Below are 23,705 nucleotides of genomic sequence, written 5' to 3' on the forward strand. Positions count from 1 at the left end.
TCACAAAGCAGATAAGACACAGAAGCCCTACGACACTCTCTCTGGCTACTTCAATGCAAGAAGACTGTTCCAAAAAGAAAAAAACAAACAAAAAAAAAAAAAAAGATTGCATTGGAACAATTTAAATTCTTGAAGCTGAATCGAAAGCCTGATTACTGAGCAAACACGGCGCAATCCCATGATTGTGATAGTATTGGCTGTTGAGCAGTAAGGAACATGAGTTAAGAATACTGGTTCAGATATTTTGTGTGAAAGCAGCGCAAAAAGGAGTGTTATTTCAGCATCACCTTTGTCCCGGAACAAGGCCAACAGTGCCCCAACTTTGGACCCTTCAGTGGAGCGAGGTGAGGGTCACCATCAGTCAGAGGCACCGAGACACTGCTTCTCGATTCATGATCCAAAGGGGCCATTTTCAAATATTCAAATACTGTAGCTTCTCAGGGAAAAGTTTATATTTTCATTTGGCATCAAAAGGGCCCAGAAAGACCCCTTTTTGAAATACATAAATATATTCAAGTGTGTGTTTTTCCTTCAAAGGGCCAAGGGGTTCAGCAGGCCACGTTTGGCCCTCTGTGATCGTTTGAACACCCCTGCTCTATAGCGAGTTGAAGGTTATGACGACAGCAGTTGCACCAGGCAGTACGAACGGCGTGAAATGTCCAAGAATGCCACATCTGTGTGTCTATAGATCCGGGTCACAGGACTCTGCTCAAAAAGCCACTCAAGTAAGGTTCACAAGAGACCCACGATCTATATAAAAGACACTTGGCAGAAATAAGGAGTCAGGTGATGGCAGAAAGCTGATGGATATCAACACAAACACACAGCTGTCACAGTAAACAGTGCCACGGATCTGCTGAGTTCTGATTTCAGAGCAACGTCCTTGGAAAATAAGTGATGTCTGAGGGTCCGAGAGATATTGCCAAGCTGTTAATCCAGCATACACCACATGTCCTTGATGGGTCGTGGATGCGCGTGCTGCTGCTTTGCCGAAAAAAAAAAGGCGCTACATCGGAGAGTCGGGTATGAGGTATCATTTGTGCCGAGAGGTGCCGTTCTCGTGTGCGTGACTTGGGGACATTGCGAAAACAAGGGCCGCATTTTGTGGGACATCTCCAAACACTACTTCTCTTTGCTCTGGCTGTCACTTCCATTGCCACTACCCAAATAGCACGGGTGATTTCAAATGGTTCCACAGCAGTGGTTTGACGGGAGATTACCAAAGAGGAGACACTAGAATCATAATCTGTCAAGGTGATTTTTTTTAAAGGAAACTAGAGTTTGGCCACAATTTATGTGACAAGCCTGTTTATATGAAAAAATTTTGGTCAAACATGAATAAATAGGAATGACATTAAAAACTGCGAACAGGAAAAATTTGCAAGAAGGAACTAGTGAACGTTTTAAATCATCATTAATTCAATTATTTAATTAAATATAAGCATATGAGAGACATTTCTGTGCCAACGAGATGACTTCAAACCATTTTTTAAATTATGAAATACTTGCCACTTTTGATCTGTTTAACAATATTTCAATTTATTTCATATTCATTTAGTAAAAAAAAAAAATTAAATATTTCTTAAGTTCAAGCAGCCCGTGAAATAGACAGACCTATTTTTTGTGCACTTCTTACAAGAGCAACTTCAATACACACTGGTAAAAAAAAAACAAGAATTATTTTCTCCCGTGGAGCTATGTCTTCATCCACTGACATTGTGAGAATGCTCACATATCCTTCCTGTTTCTGAAGCAAGGAGGAGTCTGAGCACTTATCAATAATACCTAAACGATAACAATCAAAGCAAAGAGAAGTGGTTCCACCTCCAGCCAGCATGTGTAAGATTGCTCATTTGTTCTCATATTTGTGAACACACCTGTTGTAAAAATGAAGCCTAAACCGCAATGCGACGGCAAATGGAAGTTCAAGTATGTGAGAAAGCTAAACAAAACACACACGTGTTCAGGATCCTACCTCTTACCTACAGACTTCAACTGGGCCAAGGCCTAGCAGGAACAGGCCGTCCCATACAGGAACACATAGAATATCAGGGGGATTAACTCCCCTTCAGTGTGTCTGCTACTACAGGAACACTCAGTATTAACAGTGATGGTCGTCTGAAGAGCGGGCCTTCTCGTGGTAGCCCTCCATCTCGTCTCTTCTGCCCATGAGGGTGAGTTTTGGGTCTCCCGGTAATGAGAGCGGGGGGTAATGGGGTAGGCTAGGGAGGTCATTGTCCCCCGTTGCTAGGCACCGGAGTCTCTGTCCTCGTCTCCTTTAAGCTCCCCGACTGCTTCTTCTGCTTGCTCTTTGACTTCCTCAGCATGCGCACCTGGCCAACGAGAGTTCAACCACACCGAACTTTATTAACAGCTTCCATTAAAAAGCAAATCCTGGAGAGTCTAATTACAAAGCCTTCAGAAGTGAACGCACAGACGAACACTGATCTAGTGACACTAATTTGCATGCATTTTTCACTTTAGAGCCCCCTCTGCTGCACTGGTTTCCAAGGTTCAGATTCACACATGGGGAGGGTATGGAAAAGAGGGGATAAATGAGCAGGAATCTGTGAATTTGTTAAGACTTGGGGCCATGTTCCCACAGGGATGTCTCTGCCGTGTGATGATGGAAGCGCAGATTCCTGTGGGTCTGATCCATTCACAGGTCTTGTGACCATTGTAATTAGAAGTGTATGCTGAGAGCTCTGGCAGTCTGAGCCAGGCCCCCCCCCCGACTCCTGGCATTTTCTGACCTTTGACACTACCCCCGTGTGTCTGCCCTTTACCCTGTCCCCCTGTGTGCCTGACCTTTGGCCCGGCTGCAGAGATGATGATCTGCCCAGGGGCCTGGATCCAGGGCTCCCCGTCCACCTGCACTGGGATGGGCTTCATCACCGTGATACGGATGTAGTTCCCCTGGGCGATACGGATCCCAGAGCGCAATCCACTCTGCACCTGGCCCTGAGAGAGAAAAAGGCGCACACAGAGGCACACACACACACACACACACACACACACATATATGCAGGCATGCGCACACAAAAAGGAAACAGCCCATGAGGAGCAAACCAAGTCTTTCTTTCACAGCGTATTGAAGCAGAAAAAGCATTCCATATTTCAACCACTGGGGGGCGGCAATGTTACACAAAACAGCAAGGAAGAATGTTCTGATGTGGAGGAGGGAGAAGGTGGTCCTGTACTCACCATGTGCACCACGCCAGTCACCCCCACCACCTCCAACATGCCGTCATCAATACGGGGCTTCCCGAAGCGCGAGTCACTGTCCGACCCCCACAAGTCAGCCCCAGAACCCCAGCTGGAGGAAAGAACCAAATAATGTAACACCGCCGTCAGTTCAACCACAACACACGCAAACATGCAGGAGCCACCTCTGTGCATGAGCTAGTGTGTGTGTGTGTGTGTGTGTGTGTGTGTGTGTGTGTGTGTGTGTGTGTGTGTGTGTGTGTGTGTGTAGGTCTGTAGGCATGTGTGCGCACGTGCGTATGCATGTGTGTCTGTCCACAGATAATACTGTAGTAATATGAAGGTGTGGGCGTGTGCTAACCTGGGGATGTTGAGGAAGATGAGTCCCTCGATGTTGGGCAGCTCCACTTCCTGCTTGTCCACCTGCAGCTTCAGGTCTTTGTGCAGGTTGCGGGTGTGGCTCAGCTTCTGCAGGCCTACCTTCACGTACACGCCCTTGTTGTGAAACCTGTGGGGGAACCATTACGCTGTAACACCACAGCAGAGGCAACACACCTGTGGGGGGGGGACCCATTTCACTGTAACGCCACATCAAAAGCAACACACCTGCATGGGGAGCCATGACATTGTAACATCATATGAAAAGCAACATACCTGTAGGGACCCCTTTAACTGCAACACAACACTGAGGGCTACGCATGACCATTCTTCCCTATTACACTTCCATTTTAATTACCACTCTTACTAAGCATTCTTGCCACTTTCACTCTTTAAAATTACACTGTGCACTCGAATATGCCATGAGTGACGAGTGTGCACTTACAATTCCCTCCAAACACATTCACATCCTGGATAAACTGAGCAAAAGATGATTTAACCGCAGATGTGCTCATGTGATACCCGATTCCCTCAAGAAGCTTACGCTTTGGTTGAAACGCAAACATGATCGTGATTCGAAGCTCACATCAGGGAGTATGAGGAAACATCAAACAAACGCTCCGCGCCGGCCTTTACAATCTACAGGCCTGTCTGAGGCAGAAGGCGGCAAGCGAGAAGCTGGGGGCCTTCGTCACTCCCTCACAAGAAGTGCCTGAACTTATGAACAAAGGAACTCTCACAGTGAGTGAAAACAGGACGTCTATGATACTAATGTTGGGGGTATAAATAAACATGATCACTTCCATATAAAAAAATCAATTATTGGTATAACAGTAAAGTTCTGGTACCATTAAAATGTTACATGCCGTTTTTCTTTTTATTCCTCAGAATGTATATATTTTGCATTTGCTAGTTCTGTTAAATCATTGGTTATAAGTATGAAAACATTTGGAAGCCTCTGTATGTGGACACATCCTCTGGACTGTAACCACTGCCTTCCTATAGGAGCGTGAGAGACACTGGCTCCATTATCAATCCTAACACCTTGTTGCCAGTATCTCTATACATCTACCACAGGAGGGCTCTGGTGCAGGACGTGGTCTGTGCACAGAAGAGGAAGTTCCATCACTCAGAATGGGCCCACCCACAGTGTAATCAGTCCCGTCTTGCAAATGTGCTCCTTCCCCATCAGGAAAAGCATTGCGGTTTTGTTATAGAATCTGCGGCCCCTGATCGGCCCTCGTCCCCGGCGCCGCCCTGTTGCGGTACCTGCTGTTGAATTTGCCGGGCTCCTCCTCGCGGGCGTGGTGGAAGTCCAGGCTGAGCTCGGCGTCGATCCCCAGGCCACAGTAGTTGCTCATCTGCACGATCTGCGGGGTGGAGGAGAGGGATGATGCACTGAGAACACGGGCACACTCACGGGCACGCTCACGGGCACGCTCACAGGCACGCTCACAGGCACGCTCACAGGCACGCTCACAGGCACGCTCACGGGCACGCTCACGGGCACGCTCACGGGCACGCTCACGGGCACGCTCACAACACTTTCATCAGTCCACTTCTGAGACAGAGAGCAAACCACTCCGGGAAACCCAAAAGCAATAACCACTCCCAACCTGTCTGTGTACCCAGCAAAGCCTCTCCAATGGTGGGTGACCAATGCAGTAACCACTCAAACTCCAGAGCCTTTACATTCCTATGTATGCATAGTGCATAGGAGGCAAGCAACCCTCTGTCCTCCTGTTGGATGGCTGAAGCTGCATGGGGCTCGGCTTAGTTAATACTTTGATGGGGAGATCAACTTGGAAAGCCAGCTTCTTGCTAGAAGTGGAGCTAGCAGGACAGCATGCGGCAGACCTCCCTCTGGACCACGCAGAAAAGCAAAGCCCCAGTGCAGTAATGGGGACACTTTGCTTCTGATGCTACCGTCCCTGTGATGAGACGTGAAACCTAGGTCTTGTCTGGCTGTGGTCAGTCCCTCCCCTCTCAAGCTAAATAATATGTGGTGAGTAGTCTGGTGCAGTAAGCCCTGCTGTGCAGTACCCAGGCGAAATGATGTAATAAAGGCACCAATAAGGGATCCACCAAAGCAGGGGCAGGCTCTAGAATATCCCTGCTGTCCTTTTTCTCATCACACCTTTTAAATTAGCATCAGCAACTGCCAAACTCACCATACAAGTACTGACAAAAGTACCACTAGCTTAATTATCCTACTCATGCTAAATGACTAGGTCAGGGGTGTCCAAACCTCTCCTGGAGGGCCACTTGTCCTGCATGTTTTAGATCTCTCCCTGCTCCAACACAGCTGATTCAAATGATCAGTTTGTTATTCAGCAGCTTCAGGAGTTCGAAACGAATTGATCATTTGAATCAGCTCTGTTGGAGCAGGGAGACATCTAAAACATGCAGGACAAGTGGCCCTCCAGGAGAGGTTTGGACACCCCTGGACTAGGTGCATTGTAGCTAGACTGAGTGAGGCCCAACTCCGAAACCCTTCAACACAAAGGTCCCCAGTCAGGCACATTGACCTTATCAACGTTTCGGCCAAACGAGCTGCCAGTCGCCAGGGGTAACCGCCATTGCCGGGGGTTACCTTGGGAGGCTCCAGGATGCCGTTCTCCTTGCCGTCCTCCAGAACCTCCTGGGCGTCCAGCAGGATGGTCCAGCGGTCCATCAGCACCTCCTCTGCCTCATCCACCGACAGCAGGATGTTATAGGGGTCCTCCCCGCTGTACCCCGCCCCCCAGCGCAGCACCCTCGCCAGGTCGTTACCTATGGAAGGGGCGGTGGGGTCTAATCGTTACGGGGAAACGGTTTGATGTATTTTTTGGTATGTTATTTCTCTCTTGCACACCAGATCACTAGTTATCAGCACTTTTTTTCCTTAATCATCCAGCTATATTCTGGTACTTTTGTGTGTGTGTGTGTGTGTGTGTGTGTGTGTGTGTGTGTGTGTGTGTGTGTGTGTACGCGCACGCAAGAACATGATTCTGCTCTCAATTATTTCCTTTTCTGGCCAGTATCTGAGTTGTTCCTGGAAATGTTCATAATATTTTGGGACTCCTTTAGGACAGAGATTAATTCATATCATTCTTTGTTTTGGGAACACTACACAGTTCAATGTGCTGTTGGTGTTTTTTGTTGGGGAAACTGTTGCTCATTCAATTTGAATGGATACGCTTATGTTCTACTGTGCTGGAAGTTGCTCTGGATAAAAGCATCTGCTAAACGAATGTAATATAATGTAATGTAATGGAATGGAGTGGAATGGAAACTATTGTATGACTGTTAGGATGGATAGAATGTGTCCATCTCCAATAAGATGTCCTACTGAAAGATTTCCAGCACTTATTTCTAAGTGTAGTGAACTTAGAAATGTGCCAAAAAGGGGATAACCAGCAAGGAATAATACTGTATTCTGAAATAGTCAGAAACCACATTTAAATTAGCAGCCATGCAGGCATTTTTGAAGCAGGTTCATTTCACAACACTCACTCCTACAAAGGGTATGTATTTTAGTGCAAGTTGCACAATGTTGTTTCCTTTGTCACGTACCCATTGTAATAGCCGTCGTACTTCAAAAGGGATCCATTTTAGGAGGACGCTGGGGACACATCATAACCCATCGTTTTGTTAAATCCTTTTAAGAGCACTGAGTTTTACCCCTCGGGGTCTTGCTCCTCCTGGAGACCGAGTTATTAATGTGGTTGGGTTCCGGGAACACTAAGGGTTTAGGGGTGACTGGGATCATGAAGAATAAATAACAGTTTTTGGTGTGCGTCTGTACGCTTTGCTGCAAATCCCCCCCATTACTGAAAACATCACTCAAGATCCTCCCTTACTGACTTGAGAGGTGTGCAAGATGGCACAGTTTTGAAAAGATATGGACAAATTTCTAATCCACTCGTTAGCTTTTCCTGCTAGTTTGTACCTTGCCTGGCCAACCATTGAAATTTGGTCATGCAGCGCTTCTAACATTGTTAACTCCATATGGTTTTTCACTTGTACTCTACCTCACCTGTAAGTCGCTTTGGATAAAAGCGTCTGCCAAATGAATAAATGTAAATGTAAATTTAATCTTCGAAGTACATGACTTCATGGTGTCTTCCATTTGAATGAGAGAGAATGGGCCCATGGGCCATCATTTCCAGTTTAGACAGACTGACTGTGAAATTATCTGATTTGTGGATATTGTAGATATAATAGTACCTCATTTGCATCGCCTGCATGTAAGCTGATTATGAGGTCTCTTTGCTCCTAATTTGATCCTTACAATAGATCTGCAATGGCAGATAGCAAGTAGCAGGTGAATATTGCTAGCAGAGGGCTATGAGAGAGCAGCCTTGCCTGGTGCCTCAAAGTGCGAATGGTTTGACATTACAACATTTGTTATTAGAGATGCTGTTAGAGATGTGTGCTGTGTTACATTACATTATATGGTCATTTAGCAGATGCTCTTATCTAGAGCCACTTGCACACGTTTCAATTTTATGTTATCCATTTATACAGCTGGATATTTACTGAGCTGATATGAGCCCTGCTCCTTACTACTATACTACACTGCTGCCCCCCCATGTTGGTGGTGATCTTTAGTGCACAAGTTTGACTATTGGAGGAGGGCAATAAAATATGGATGCCTACAGGCCAATGTTTTGGGTGCCCTCTGATCTTGCAGTTCAATCATTCTGACCGTAATTCCTGACCAACCGCCACGGCGTTAAGGTGGTCACTCTCACCTGTTCCCAGGGGGATGATGCCGATGGCTGGCTCGGGACAGGCCAGCTTGTGTCGCACCTCCTCCAGCACCCCGAGCACCCATCCCACTGTCCCGTCACCTCCACACACCAGGATCCGGAAGTGGGGCACCTCCCGGAATGTGTGCAATCTGGAGAAAAGGAGAGAGAGGGGGAGGGAGAGGTATGACCGTACTGTAATACGCACTGTGCATTTCTGTATCAGTACTACTATGTTTGTTTAAATAAAATGACTCATTTAATTATCTATTTCAAGCTGGTATTGAATATCAGCTGGTATCTTAATCTCACATGTATTTTTCTTGTAATTGCTTTTTTTCTTGCAGATTGCTTTGGCAATCTGATTGTGTTGAACTGAACTGAATTGAGAGGGAGAGAAAGGAGGAGTGAGAAGAAGAAAGAGGAAAGGAGACAGTGAGGGAGAAGGGCAGGGATATTAGGGGAGACGGAGCAAGGGAGTGAGGGAGAGAGAGGGAGTGGGTTGTACAAGAGAAAGGGTAGAAGAGCAAGAGACAAACATACACAGAAAGTAACCGATAGAAAAAAGGAAGTGAAAGAGGAAAACGTAAAGTTGATAAGATAAGAGAGGAAGGGCAGAGTGAGGGAGCGAGACAGGAAGAGTCACAGTGAAACACAGGGACAGATGGCAGGAGAATCAATCATTATCCCTCACAACTCCCTTAACACAGCCACGCACCGCTGTAATTCTCAAGCTCCACAAACTCATTCAGGACATTTCACACAGCCAAGACGAAACAGCCTTCTTCACACAGAGAACACCACGCGGCACAAGCTACACAGCTGTTAAAGTCTGTCCTCATATCTGACAACTCTCATATTTGTCAATTGAGATTTTCAACTTCAGAAGTACGACCTTCATACACCAACATCCACCAACAAAGCTAACGCTTGTACTTGTCTGTGCAAAGAACTGAAAAGAGGCAACTCCACGGGACGTTGCTTCGATCTGAGCGCTTGAAAACTGACAGCAGAGGCTCAGAGGCTACTGAAACGTATTGAAGTTGTCAGTTTGTGGCGCTCACCCTGGTAGAGGCCCGCCGCTGGTTAGCTCAAACACCTGATGCGGGTTCAGAAGCTTCCGGAAGCTGGAGAGGATCTCGCGCCCTTTTAGGCCCCCGCTCTTGGGGTTGACGAATACCAGGAGGGGACAGCAGCCCCGTGGCAGCTTCCTGTGCTGGGGGGAACAGGAAGTGGTGACAGCAACAGCATTATTGTCAGTGCAGTGCATAAGTGGCATAACTCAACCTGATCTACTAAACTCTTCCTAACTCACAGGCATTTTAAAACTGACACTGCTCCTATTTAACATAAACAGTTTAGAGCTAGTGATTACAACAAATGGGTTTAAACCACACATTTTCACAAATTTTAACTATACTAAGCAACCACTATTACAGTGAGTGACTTTCAACATTTAACAATACACTACACAAAAATATACATAAATATCATTATATTATTTATTTCCAAGTACTAGCTGAAGACACCCCAAGTGTAACTTTGGGTGTATAGCAACCTGATTTTGAGAACCAATAGGCTCTTGTATCCTTCTCAATAAATCCAGCTGTATGACATCACCTTACCACTTTATTTTGCCACGGCACTACTTCAGATCCCCCAGCAGAGTGCGTTGTAGAGCTTTAAAAGGCCCTGACAGCTCACACCATCAATCTCTGTGAGGTTCCATCTCCTGACACCTCAGCAGTCTTTGTGATAAATGGCATTCAGCTATTCGTGCCGAAGCTCCTCTGTATCACATATTGGTAATTGATATAACTAATGATTATGCAGAATAGGGGGACTGGTGGATCTGTCTTTACCATGATCTCAGGGATCACCAGTGAATAGAGCGGCTTCCCACTGACAGCCGTGTCTTTGGCCAGCATGTAGATCCGCTCCGCCTCCGAGAAGCAGGAGATCTCCAGCACCACCGCACCTGTAGCACAGGGAATACATGTAAGTAAGAGACCTGGGCTCCACACCCGATAGTTACGGGCTCAAATCCCCCAACAGCATGCTAAACATAACCCCTTACGAACCAAGAACTCCACTAAAGCAATCCAGAAAACACACAGTAAACTTCAGGTCACTCAGGACAAGGGTATCCATCACACACATGAACAGCCTAACCCAACCTGCTACAGTGAGGGCAAACATCTCCAAAGTCACTCTCCAGACCCAACATTTTTGCTCTTAACGTTGTTACAAAGCTAGAGTGACGTTGCAGGAGCATTACGCGCGGGCACCAGGCCAGAGCGGGAGTGTATTATTGACTGTTGGCTGTGGGTGCTGTGGGCTCTGTGCCCTCCTGCCCTACAGTGTGGTATTGTGTCTGTAACAAGGGGCCCTTTGCAGGGATTCTGGGCTCTCCACGGCCTCACAGCTCTGTCTGACGGAGCGACGGGGGACCAGAACACACACACACACACACACACACACACACACACACACCGAGACCAACAGCCTGAAGGCCTGCATCAGTCCACATGCAGATACAGAAAGTCATCATGATGATGATAATATCCATGACAAATCTATAGATGTACCAGCACTTTGGAAGCTGCTCTGGATAGGAGCATATGCTAATTGACTAAATGCAAATGTAAATCTAACTGGGGAACATGTTCTGGGAGTTCAGGTGAAGCGGTGTTCCGGTCAAGGGAGATGATTAAATCCTAAGAGCTGTGACCTTGAGGATGTGCGTGTCAATCATACAGCTGTTACTCTGATGGGGACGATGGGGGGGGTTGCAGGGGCTGTGTCGGTTATTTTTGTGCGTTCCCATGGCGACTCCACCCACCTTGTCCGGCGTAAACGTGAGTGACGGTGACCAGGTGACCTGAGTTGAGAGAGCAGACGTGACCGATTAAACCTGGGGGAGAGGGCGAATCGGGCTAGACATGAGTCTGTCTGCACGCGTCTGCGCATGTATGCGCAGCTGTGTGGACTCACCCTTGGTGGCCAGGTGCTCCTGCAGCAGGTCTGTGTATTCCTCCTTGCTCAGCTGCGCAGGCAGCCCCCCCACCAGCAGGGTCACCCGCACCACGCTGTTCCTGCGCTCCGTCATGTACAGGCGCGTCTGGTTCATCTGCCTCAGAGACGTCTGCGCAGCACACGCGCACACAGGCACAGAGGAATGCATGCATGCATGCGCACACACACAGACACACACACACAGACACACACACACACACACACACACCCCCACCCACAAACATTAACACACACACACACACACACACACACACACACACACACACACACACACACACACACACCCCCACCCACAAACATTAACACACACACACACCCACAGGCACCCACAGACAGACACCACATGTGTAAGCGCATACACACAGGCACAGAGACGCACACGCACAGGAATGCATGCACACACACACACACACACACACACACACACACACACACACACACACACACACAGACACACACACACAGACACACCCACAAACATTCACACACACACACACACACACACACACACACACACACACACACACACAGGCACCCAGACAGACACCACATGTGTAAGCGCATACACACAGGCACAGAGACACACACGCACAGGAATGTGTGCGCATGCATGCATGTACACGTGCATGAGCACACAGACAAACACGTACATTCACACACACACGCATGCGCACACCAATACATGCACGCATAGAGAGACACACACCCAAACACACGTGTTGACATTTGAGCGGCACACACACACATACACACACACACACACACACACACACACACACACACACACACACACACACACACACACACACACACACACACACACACACACACACACACACACACAGAGGGAGACAGTGAGATACAGATCAAGAACATGAGGCTGCACAGTAACTGACCGTCGCCTCGCATAGGAGCTGCTTCCTCATACCTTCCTGATCTCCTGCAGCTTGTCCAGCATGATTTCCTGGCCCGACAGCACCTGGCGCTGAACTGCATGAGGACAGAGAGCAAAAACAGCCTGCTCAGCAGGACGGCAGCCAGCGCACCTCATCAGAAGCAGCGACGCCCCATCCCCCCCCACCCGTCCGGGAGCCACCGTTCCCGCACCCAGAGCGTGACTCAGCCACCTCGCTGCTACTTTAAGCGAGCGAAAACAAAGCGTTGCTTCAGTGCAGAGGAATGCTCCTCTCAGGACGAGAAAGGCCGGGTCTTACCTTGTTTACTGCCCATGAACACCTCCACCAGGCTGTACCCAGAGGGGCTTTCACCCTGGTGAGACACACACACACACACACACACACACACACACAAACACAAACATGAGAGGCACTGAGCTTACACCCATCTAACGCTGACCTCCTGCCACCAAAAGTGACACTGTGCAAAGCTTGTCTGATCTTGGTTACGGTGTCCATAACAATAGCCACGAGTACTGCATCTGGAATATACCCTGGTAGACCTGATCAAGACTTACGTACGGACAATTTCCATTTAGATGATGCAGCCAAACGCAAAATAAAAAGAGTCATTTGATCCTGGGCTTTTCTGCTGGTGCAGTATGCTTTGGGACCGCAGTCCAGTAGGGACTGGTCCTGGATTTAAATCATGAACACACTGAAAACCGGGAGGGGAAGCTAAACAGACTCGATCTGAGGCACTCGGCGTAATCAGGTTTTCAGTGCCAGGCCGTGGTGCTCTCGGGTACCTGCTTGCCCAGCTGTGTCAGGACCTCCTGGACGACGGAGTCCACCGTGCTGCCCTTGGAGACGGAGATGGAGATGTAGGCCACGCCCAGCCTGCCAACACACGTACGGGGGGGGGGGGGTTGGGTGGAGACAGATAGACACCACCAGATTAGCCTTGGCCAACAGGCTGATAAACTGATAAGTGGACAAAGAGGGAGATGAAGAGAGCGATATGCAAAGATATTTATCTGCAATGACTCAACACAACTTACATTAAAGAAGACCTACATACGCACATAAAAATAAGACAAACTGGCACTTCCAATTGAGACAATTTAACCCTTTGCAGTGCAGAAACAGTGAAAGACGTGGAGACATCATGTCTCTAATGGGAGAGTTCTGGTTCCTGTGCAAAAAGCTCTGGTAATGGATGCTCTCTGTGAACTGTTTTACCGTGAACGGGAAAGCCTGGATTGGAACAGCATCTTTTTCCGGAATACAAGGCTGTCGTTGCAATTCTAGAGCTAAAATTCATAGCTAATCAAAATGCCACAAATAAAAGCTGAGAATGTGTATTTTCGGCAGCTGCATGCCATGTTCCTTCCAGAGACAACTGTAACCTTGATGGGGATGTGCATCTTAATACATTGTCTCTAATGTCATTTCATGAGTGTCTAACATCTTTGTGTCATACAGCATCTTCAGCAATGGTCTTCCTGCTGCCTGCTTCATTAGGCTCAACAATACTGGAACTGTTGAAACCCACGTTTGACATCTTGTCAATGTAAATGTAGTATTTCTGACTGTACTCTCCTCCTGGGACCTTCTTAATATCCAGATTTTCACAACTCTTTCTCCCATCCAGATCCTCTTCCTGCCATTCACCCCAAATTGCTGTTACTGTGTAGTGAGATTTCTAAAGTAACACTGAGGTTTCCTTCGGTCTGTACTCCATCAATCAGTCCTGATCGAGCCGTTAAGTGGAAGCCGATATGGATCACCAGCCGTGTCCTCAGCGAGAGTAATGAGTTGCTGCAGGTTTGGTTGCTCTAGCAGAAATATAGTGGGTGCCCCTTTGAATTATTCGTGCATATTAGCATTCATCCTATCCATTTATGAGGTTGTTGAAATGAGAACCAGCATACCAACGCTACGCTGACCTGGGCAAGTCTGTTCGCCTTCGTTCAGACCCCTCTGTCGCAAGGAGCAGAATGTGATGCTGAAAGTGGCGTTCGCTGTAATGGGCAGTGCTGTATAACAGAGGCGAAGTCTGTACTTTTTATTCCAGAGCCCTCAGCTCCCCACAGATAAAAGCCTGCGGCTAAACGACATTAAGGTAACGTCAATAAAGCGCGGCAGGAAATGCGATTTGGACTGCCTGGCACCGGCGGAGGTGGGATAATCCAATAGCAGGGCTTCCACGCACAAATCTGATCTCATTTTTCCACCGGTTTTTCCAGGAAACCGTTAAACTTCCAAGGACCACTTTCCCCCTGTGGCGGCCACAAATGCCGAACAAGGACGCCGCGGCGTTAAAATAACACAGACTCTCTGCCACTCCGTTTCAAAACATAAGCACGGGCGGCCAACAGGGTGACACACGGGGGATGTGCAAGTTTACACTCATAAAAAAACTCCTTACACAACCTAAGCCAATGCGGCCAGGCAATAAACACTACGGATGTGCCCTTTCTGAGTCTGTCGAGGACGAGCCTGAAGTCTAAACACCCCCGGCCTGAAAAATAAAAACATTAATAACCGCTTTTGATCCTGTTCCCTTTGCAAAATGGGGAGAAAGTTCCAGAATTCAAAGTATTTGACGCAAACCGGTGAGTATACATTCCAGAGGTGGACCGAGCTCTGGACCCGCCGAGCTGGCTATGTGGGAGGCCTGAATATCAGTGCAGTATCAACAGGGTACGCCACCCAAAGAGCAGAGGATTTGGAGGGAGTGTGACCTTGATCTTTTTCGCTTCCAAGATTATGTACATGTTGCTAATGCACTGCCTGTTCGTACTAGACGCTCATTTTGCCCTGAAAGCATACGGCTTGTACTGGCAACAGCTGCAAAAGAAGATGCAGTCTTTGTAGAAGGCAAATTAGTTATTGAAATTTAAAAGAAACCATTTCAGGGGGGGTTGGTATAAGGTACAACACATTTGGTTACTTTTCCATTCACACCTACAAGGCCATTTTTACTGAATATCAAATCATTTTAAGCAATTTCTTCACCAAATTAATGGCAATTTAGTAATGCATCATTATTTTTAGCTTGATCTGATATTGATAAGGCCTTGCAATAACGCTCCTGTGGGATCCAAGGATGTTATTGAGAGATATGATTGGTCAAAATTAAATGGAATGGACAGGACCAATCGCATTGCAGCCAACTGCGCGGTTCTTTCGTAACAGGAAACATTCAGCAACTGTTTTTTTTTTTTTTTCAAGGATTTTCCAGGATTTTCAAGGCCCATGGGAACGCTGATTAAACACAACCGGCAGCACGTTTCCCGCCCTGCAAACCCCACCACTTTGACGTGCTGCCCTGGCCATTGCCTTGGCAACGGCACCCAGGGTGAAACCGTGGCCGGCGTGTCCGCACAGCGTGTGTTTACCTCTCCATAGAGACAAAGCTCACAACACCAATCACGGCGTCAATCAAGGCAGGCGTGTGTTTGAGGGTCGTGTACACAATCACGGCCGCTGAGTGGCTCCAGCAGTAAACGGCCTTGTCGCAAACCAAAACAGAAGACGTCGTTGCCCCATGCACCTTTCCCAGCTGGCCCGGGCTTTTAACTGCACATAAATAACACCACTAATTTGCTCAGTACATGCCTTTATACAAGGTGACTCGCATACTATATTGTATTTCATGGTACCTCTCTATAAAGCTAGAAATGTGCTGAAAAAATACAGGTCAAGTACCTTGCTTCATGGAGCAGTGGTGTCTGCTTACAAGCCCTTAACTACACTGCACTTCAAACACCCTGCTGTTTTCATATATATTCAGTTTATCTTATTCTCTTATGTTAGTCTGATGGGAACGTGCAAAGATCTTTCAGAGAAGCAGAAATTCTCACAGGAGAAGTGTATCCTTCACAGATTAACTATGACTCTTCCATGGGGAAAAGAAAAAAAAAAAGAAAAAAGATTGATGCTCCATGCTACACGTGTCGTTTATCATTATATGCGGATGACTGGAGCACAAAATTAATCTTAAGTTCAAAGCCCAGGTATCTGAAAACTGCAGCAAAGGGAAAGGGTTGTTAGGGCCAACCCTGAATCAAGGTCTCGAGTGCAATTTATTTTCAGAGAACGAACTTCGCTGGCCTTTTCAAATCAGGTCAAAAAGGCTTTCTTTTCAAGGCCTCAGTTTATGGGGGTGCATCTGTACCATAAATACGTAGAGGTTAAGGAAAGGTTGGGTCATTCTATTAAAAGTGAAGGACGGGGGGGAAGACACGGTGCTTGCTTACTCAGCAACAGCCCACCCCCGATGGAGTACTCACTTGAGCCAGCCCGGGTAGATCTTGAGCACCTCAGAGTCCCTGGGCTTGGCTCTCAGGATCCAGGCCTCAGGAATGCTCTCCCTGAACACGGACTTGTTGTCGGGCTTGTTGTCAGGGGCACCGTTGCGGTTGATGATGTCATCGCTGAGCAGGGCCTGCTGGCCGTATACCTGCAGCTCATAGTCCTGAGGCTCGTCTGGGATGTAGAAAGCCCTCAGAGCAGCTTCCTGTACATATATATACACACACACACACACACACACACACACAATATGACAAGTTAACACAGAACACACATATACACACACATGCAATATGAGAGGTTAATACAGACAAATACAGGCAAAAACACTTCATATACATATGCACACAAAATAAGCTGCATTCAGATTCACATAGTCACCATCACATGTATGCACAGACACAACATACATGTATACAATGTCAGATTAACAGACACAAACACAGTTACAGACACACAGCTGCTCTCATACACACACACCAGAAAGGAAACATTACACTCCCAGCAACCTGCTCCACTCATATCAGCAGCCACCCCAACAGACTCAATGGTCCAAATTCTTAGAGAAATCAGCGTTACTCAGCGCCTCTGTGTTTCTTTCTTGGAAGAGGGAGGAGTCTCACCACTACTTCTTCGTTCTTGGTGATTCGGGGGATGGAGACCAGGCGGAACTGGTTGCGCTTGACCGCGTCATCCCCGTCGAACACCTTGAGGGTCTGTTTCCCTGGGGATGGTAGAGTAGAAATTAAAAACACAAGACAAAGCTGCAGGTTTGGCCCCATTGCCGGCGGTGACAATCTCCAGCTAACACTGAGGCCGTACACTGTTGCATTTATGTCCTCACTCACAGAGAAGCTACAGCAGTATCTGCATCATTATGGGTCTGATTTCAACAGCTGCGGAAGAAGTGTCCGGCCTTTGTAAATGGGAGTGCTCTTGTTAAAAGATGGCGACAGTGACTGCTCTCAACGTCCCTACCTGAGTCTGGCGATGACGAGGACTGGTTCTCCTTCGTAGTCGCCGGACTCGGGGTGTCGACATCGTCGGAGTTATCTGGACGGGGGGGAACGAGGCAGGCGTTGAGCGGTGAAGTCATTTCGGACCAACAGAAATCAAATCGAGTGAGGTCATGGCACTTTCCATCTGTGAAGGAGCTGAGCGTGTGTGCGTAAGTAAGCGGACACTGCACTGCCTGCTGCCATCTGGGATGAATAAAACGTGACTAAATATTACTTCCCCCGATGTGCGCTTCTCCAAAAGCACACGAGGAATGTGGGGTAAAGTGAGGTAAAGTAGTGACGGCTCCTGCCTCGAAACCTCTCTCAGAGTCGATGCATAGCCTGGGTTTAAACACCTCGTCTGCGGTTAATACTCCAAGAGCAAAGAGCTGAGGGGGTGGGGCCGGGACGAGGGGGCGGAGACTACGGCAGGGGGAGGGGTTAGGGGGCAGGGCTCGTCAGGATTACCCAGCTCGCTCTGGGAGCTCTCGGAGATGCGGAAGCAGTGCAGTTTGCTGAAGTTGCGGGAGCAGAGCCGGACACAGCTCGGGGGCAGGATCGTGTTCCGCAGGCGTCCCAGGCTGCATTCCGGGGTCACGATCACGTAGCAGGAGGCGTGCGCCTGCAGACACACACAGCACATGGGGATGAGAGCCTGGAGTAAGGACAGGGAGTAAGACCGGGCGGCCTTCAGGGGGAAAGCAGTGTTTGGTGCACAGAGGCCCCTCGTTTACTCTGACCTCCTCTTTGGGTGGGCACCTGGGGGTACAGTTCAGGGGAACTGCTGATAGGCTGAAGAATGGAAGATTACTAAAGCACTGTAACGTCCTTTATAACCAATTCTGCAGGAACCCTACCTAAAGAGAAAACAAGTCATGGAAGACAAAAAAACTTTTGTAACTTTTTCTAAATTTTGTAATCCCAGTTGGGGCTTTAACAGAACCTATTTCTGATCTGTCTACAACAAACGAGTGAGCTTAAATTCTGTCAGAGGTGACAGCCAGGACACAAGAGCTCAAAGACCAACCTCCCCTGCCCCCCTCGCTCCCAGAAGAGCCCCCTGGGTTCTTACCGTGATGCCGCACCACTCGCACCTCATGCCTGAGAGGACCTCGGACGAGCCGCAGGTGCGCCGGCACACCTCACAGCGCGCCCCCGACGACATGTTCCCCTCCCGCCAGTGGTGGTGGTACGTGTCCTGAGAGGGGGGAGAGAGAGAATTCCGGATGTCCTTGATCATGCTCATTATTAATATACAGTATTATTTCTTTTGGCAAACTCTCTCACCCAAAGTTACTTACAATTCTGCTGTGGCAGAATGCATTAAAAGCACATCACAGGAGCAATGAAATGACAAGAATTTAGGCACAGAACAGCTAAACAAAGCAGTGTTTGAGCACACAGCTGACGTTAGCAGTGCTAACGTTAGCGTACTAGATTTAGTACAGGCAGTGCTTCTGCGGCACATTCAGAGCCACAGGTAGGTAAGAGTACACCTCTGATGGTCACTTGTCAGTACAGTGTAATAGCAGGATAAGCATACTACAAACAAAAATGAAATGGGCTGAATTCTATGGATTTTTGTCTCCTGGCAACAGCGGAGAGTAGAACTAGACATTATTGCTGGTGAGTGGGGTTATCAGATCACCACAGCAGAGCTGGTGACCCCACGGATGAACCAACAGACAGTCAGCGGCAATTTGGTTTGATCCGGCGCTTTGCAACAGAACGTGAAAGGGGGCAGGCGTAACCCGGGGAGGGGGTCCCATCAAGGGTTGAAGGGGTGAACCAGCCGCACACTCACGTAGTCCTGGTTACCGTCCTGGTGACAGAGCCTGCAGTCGCTGCAGCTGAAGGGGGCGCAGTCGGCATGGACGTGCAGCTCACACACTGAAACGCAAACACCGCGTCACACCAACGCCACATCAACGTTACATGACCCGTCTGCTCAACCCACACCTGCACGCAGATAGCAAGCGGTTAGTACATATTGACCAATCATGATAGCCAGTTTAAAAAGACACCCAGCCAGGTTATATAAGAAAACACAATCCATGTCTGTGGTTAGTTATAATAGGCATTTATATCATGCTGCAAGGGCCACTGAAATGGTGCTTGCTAGGAGTGTCCAACTAGGCACTTTATATGGGTTTTAGTTCCCCCACAGAATCACCCTGGATGCCCTGTATTCTTGCTTTCTGTTTGAAATGCTGAAGGACCCAACACTCCGATTACTAAAACATGGCACTGCCAACTGCACTGTTAAACTATATTTAACTCCCTATAAATGCACAGCATACTCTGTCAGCAGCATACTCTGTAAAGGTAAAATATGCAGCATGCCCCATTTTAACTACACTGGCTTCGTGTACATCTGTTATGCTCACACCCTGGTTTAGTGTAAAACATGACACGAGCCCCAAGCATTTGCACCTTATAGCAGTCAACCGTTTTGAAAATCTTTCAAAACAAAGCCTCAGCTTTGTGACAAGCAGCGGGCGTCACAACTGGGCTTTGATCCCATATCCCTCTGGTCACCACTGGATACTCTGGAGAGGAAGGAGCAGTGTATTACAGGTCTGAGGGGAGATTAGGCTCGAGGATCTGTAGTTTTTATTCAGACTCAAACTTAATATGGGTAACTGGAACCCAGAAACATAGACAACCATTGGTAATGGACTTGGCTGGTTGCCCATGGGCTGATGTCTCCGAAAACCAAAGTGAAAGAAACCCAGAAAAACCACCACTAAATGGATCCCCAAAACCAGAGCCAGAATGATCTCAGGCAACCTAGCAACAAATGGATGCCGAAAGCCATTCCCCAATCCCCAGTGATGTTGCAGCTTCTTGAAGGCATATATTTCTGTGTTCTCATGGTCCTCAGCAATCCTTGCTAATAATTCCACAGGTGAAGAATGCAGAAAGCAGAGGTAGCTTTCTCTCTGCATATCTGTAATGTAATGTAATATAATCTGAATCCCCGCGTCTGACACCGGTTGCTACACGTAAACTAACAGCAGCAGTGATTTAGTGCTTTGAAACCGTCAGCCCCCGGTCCCGCATTCCGCACTCCTGCCGTTTTGCTACGCTGCTCCTGGATCCCATCTCCTGAAATGGCCATCATCTGTTGCCACGGCAACCACATCCTCTCCGCCAAAGAGGCTGCCTCAGATGAGCGAGTGATGTCAGAAGGCGGCGGGGGTGGGTGGTTGGTTTGGCGGGGAGGACCGCTCGGAATCCTCGCCGCAGTCTGTGAGGTAGAGGTGGGAGGAGTCGTCCGGGAGCAGTGATGCGTGCAAGGGGCGGGGCTTGAAACGCGGAGATCCCTAGGTGCTCCGCTATACCCCGAAGGTTAAAACATGATCTCCGTCTCCACGCTGGAGGCATCGCCCCCCCCCCCCCCCCCCCACCACCACCCTCCATCTCCACCCTGCAGACAGTAACCCTCCGCCTCCACCCTGCAGGCCCCAGGACCTCACCTTCACATCGCAGGGCGTGGCTGCCCTCCAGGTGCTTGCGGCACACGCAGCAGAACCTCTTCTTGTGTCCGGCCGGGCCGAAGCAGTGGGCCACCGGGACCTGAGGCGGGGAGAGGGGGCACAGAACCATCAGAACTGGAACTAAAACAGTTCATTCCATTAATGTGACTCTCCTTGCAGGAAACAGCAGGACACGTGTGGAGGTCGGCTTCCTGTGGCGTCTCCCCACACGCGCGCGCGTGCACTGTGAGTGTGACAGCGCTCCGGCTCTGTCCCGGGCACCGGGAGCCTGCCAGGATGTGAAGGACGGCCCAGGCCAGCGCGCTGCGGCGGAGGGCAACTCATGCGCCGCAGAGAGGGCAGAGAGGGCGGGGGGGGGGGGGGGATTCCCTGAGCTTCAGGCTGCTTGGGAGAGTGTCGGCCTATGTCTGCCAGCCTCGCTACCCAGGGGGACAGGGGACTTTGTGCCAACACACACAATCACATGCGCACGCGCGCACACACACTCACACACACACACGCACACACACACACACAGCACTCTCACACACACACACAGCACTCACATCCATCACAGCGCTCCCTCACATGCTGCAAACAAACTGAGGGAAATTTCTGAATAAAAATTTTAAACAATGAAACAAAACAGAGAACAGCACAGCCCCTCATAGGTACAACACGCTTAAGCTGGGTCGGTGTCGCCCATGCCAAATTTGGGCGAGCAGCAGCATCTGACTTCCCCCTTCACATGAGCTGGTGAGAGGAGGCTCAGAAATGCACCCTCCAGACCTCTTGTTCTTGGCTACGGAGGGATCTGGGAAGGAGGGAAGGAGACAGGGAGCAGCGGCAGCGGCTTGGCAGAGGAGGGAGAGTGGAAGTGGGAAGAGGCTGCTGGGATTAGCGGACAGTGACATTCAGGAGAACCAGAGAACTGTCCCCCACAGACACCCCCCCCCCCCCCCCCCCCCCAAGAGCCTGACAGCCAGGCCCTCTGACTTAACACTGCTGGAACGTGGGGCAATTACACGAAACCCTGCAAGTCTAGGGGGGCAATTAAACCGAACGCCGCTGAAGCCTGGGGGCATTTACCCTTGGTACAGGATTCAATTCTGCTATTGCGCTACACTGCTCTGTGTCCACCTTCAGAGATGAAAATACCACCAACATTAAACCTTTGGTGCGCACGTGTGTATCTATGTGTGTGTCTGTGCGTGCAGTATGTGAGAGGCAAGTGAGTGTGTGTGTGTGTGTGTGTGTGTGTGTGTGTGTGTGTGTGTGTGTGTGTGTGTGTGTGTGTGTGTGTGTGTGTGTGTGTGAGGGTAAGAAGGGTCTTGTGCATGGCTCCTGGGACAGGGGTCACATTCCCGTGCTGAGGAAAGAGGATTAAACCTGATCTTTCCTAAAGGGGTCAGCTTAGCTGCTGCTGTAGGTGAATGAGGTTGCGGGCTCCTCTCCGCTCTGCCCCCTGGCCCCCGCCCCTCCCAAACACGCTCCGGTGGAAAAACGCCCCGACGTTCTGCCACCCAGAGCTGCACCGTGCCCCAGTACGGTTCAACCCCACGTCATGATGCGGTCCACTGAAGCACTTCTTAGAAATCCGCAACAAAATGGGAACGTTAGCCAGTCTGAATACTTACTAAGCCCTTGGCCCAGTCCACTGCAAGCATACAGCACTGCGATGACTACAGTCCACATGCCAATCATCTTTCTGCGACACCGATACACGAGAAGGTATTTCTAGGAGAAACCACAACACGGCTTACTTGTTTGCCAAGCGCAAACCTAGAGCAAACTGAACAAATACATGTTCCAAGCACTGAGCAACAATTATAGATGCTTGTTCCCTTGGATTGAAAAATCAGTTAAATACCAGGGCCTTTCCACTAAGACTGGTCTGGGTTTCAAACAAGCATGTGTAAATGTATTAGTATGCAACAGCATCTGAAAATTCTGTCAAAATTCACCCAGCTAAAAGTTAAAAGTATTTGGCTGGGCATAAACTAAGATATTGCTGCCTCATGAACATTAATATGGCAAATGGAAAATGAAATTAAAACAGCTCTGTTTTTCCTGTAATGAATCTTGCTGCAATGAAAAGAAACCATTCTGGTTTGCATCTGTAGTTATTGCTAATGTCTAATGTGGACATATCTGACCAAAAGTATGCTACTCACATCAAAGTATAAGAACTACTGTAAAAGGAAAATCCTTCCAGAACAATAGTTGGTATGAACATTATGGCATGTGGACCACTTTTTTTGTTTTATTCTAAACCATACAGTCATTATTACATTATGAGCTTGTCTATTTTTAGCCTGGATTGCTGCCCCTGTTTCTGAAAACAGATGATGCTTTCTCTGAATTTGTTTAAATTCAGTTTTTCTGCACAGCACTTCTGAAAGTAGGTTAAAGCAAACCTTATGTCTCCATGTCCCGCAAACGGATGATGCAAACCCCCCCCCCTCCGCCCCCCCCCCAACAGACAACAATACCCTTCCTCCCAAAATATCTGTTCCTGCTCTGGGGTCTGGATTTGGCATTTCCGAGTGCTGGCCGAGGTTCCTGTGTCCGAGAAGACTGAATAAGTGGAAGCCGAGGCGAGAGATCAGTGGCTTCCTTCCTTACAGGGACGTGGGATGGGGGGGAGGCAGACACCCCTCC

The 23,705-nt window shown here is 48.6% G+C and overlaps 1 protein-coding gene across 1 annotated transcript in view; it reads right to left on the reverse strand.

Annotated features, from left to right (window-relative positions):
- Positions 1 to 1,604: 1,604 nt before the first annotated feature.
- The window catches only part of LOC118793723 (diacylglycerol kinase theta), a 41,201-nt gene continuing 19,100 nt past the window's right edge, over positions 1,605 to 23,705 (reverse strand). Inside the window, exons 3-23 of the mRNA XM_036551978.1 lie at positions 21,045 to 21,144; positions 19,370 to 19,455; positions 18,638 to 18,763; positions 18,034 to 18,187; positions 17,546 to 17,620; positions 17,191 to 17,291; positions 16,546 to 16,772; positions 13,057 to 13,147; positions 12,566 to 12,620; positions 12,280 to 12,341; positions 11,310 to 11,460; positions 11,158 to 11,196; positions 10,178 to 10,293; positions 9,380 to 9,531; positions 8,319 to 8,467; positions 6,176 to 6,354; positions 4,852 to 4,952; positions 3,566 to 3,712; positions 3,205 to 3,316; positions 2,809 to 2,961; positions 1,605 to 2,333 (exon numbers count right to left, since the gene is read on the reverse strand). Of these exons, the coding sequence (XP_036407871.1) occupies positions 2,232 to 2,333; positions 2,809 to 2,961; positions 3,205 to 3,316; positions 3,566 to 3,712; positions 4,852 to 4,952; positions 6,176 to 6,354; positions 8,319 to 8,467; positions 9,380 to 9,531; positions 10,178 to 10,293; positions 11,158 to 11,196; positions 11,310 to 11,460; positions 12,280 to 12,341; positions 12,566 to 12,620; positions 13,057 to 13,147; positions 16,546 to 16,772; positions 17,191 to 17,291; positions 17,546 to 17,620; positions 18,034 to 18,187; positions 18,638 to 18,763; positions 19,370 to 19,455; positions 21,045 to 21,144 (2,478 nt within the window). The 3' untranslated portion in view covers positions 1,605 to 2,231. The remainder of the gene's footprint in view (positions 2,334 to 2,808; positions 2,962 to 3,204; positions 3,317 to 3,565; positions 3,713 to 4,851; positions 4,953 to 6,175; positions 6,355 to 8,318; positions 8,468 to 9,379; positions 9,532 to 10,177; positions 10,294 to 11,157; positions 11,197 to 11,309; positions 11,461 to 12,279; positions 12,342 to 12,565; positions 12,621 to 13,056; positions 13,148 to 16,545; positions 16,773 to 17,190; positions 17,292 to 17,545; positions 17,621 to 18,033; positions 18,188 to 18,637; positions 18,764 to 19,369; positions 19,456 to 21,044; positions 21,145 to 23,705) is intronic.

Source organism: Megalops cyprinoides, chromosome 18 (assembly GCF_013368585.1).
Source record: "Megalops cyprinoides isolate fMegCyp1 chromosome 18, fMegCyp1.pri, whole genome shotgun sequence".
Classification (NCBI taxonomy): domain Eukaryota; kingdom Metazoa; phylum Chordata; class Actinopteri; order Elopiformes; family Megalopidae; genus Megalops; species Megalops cyprinoides.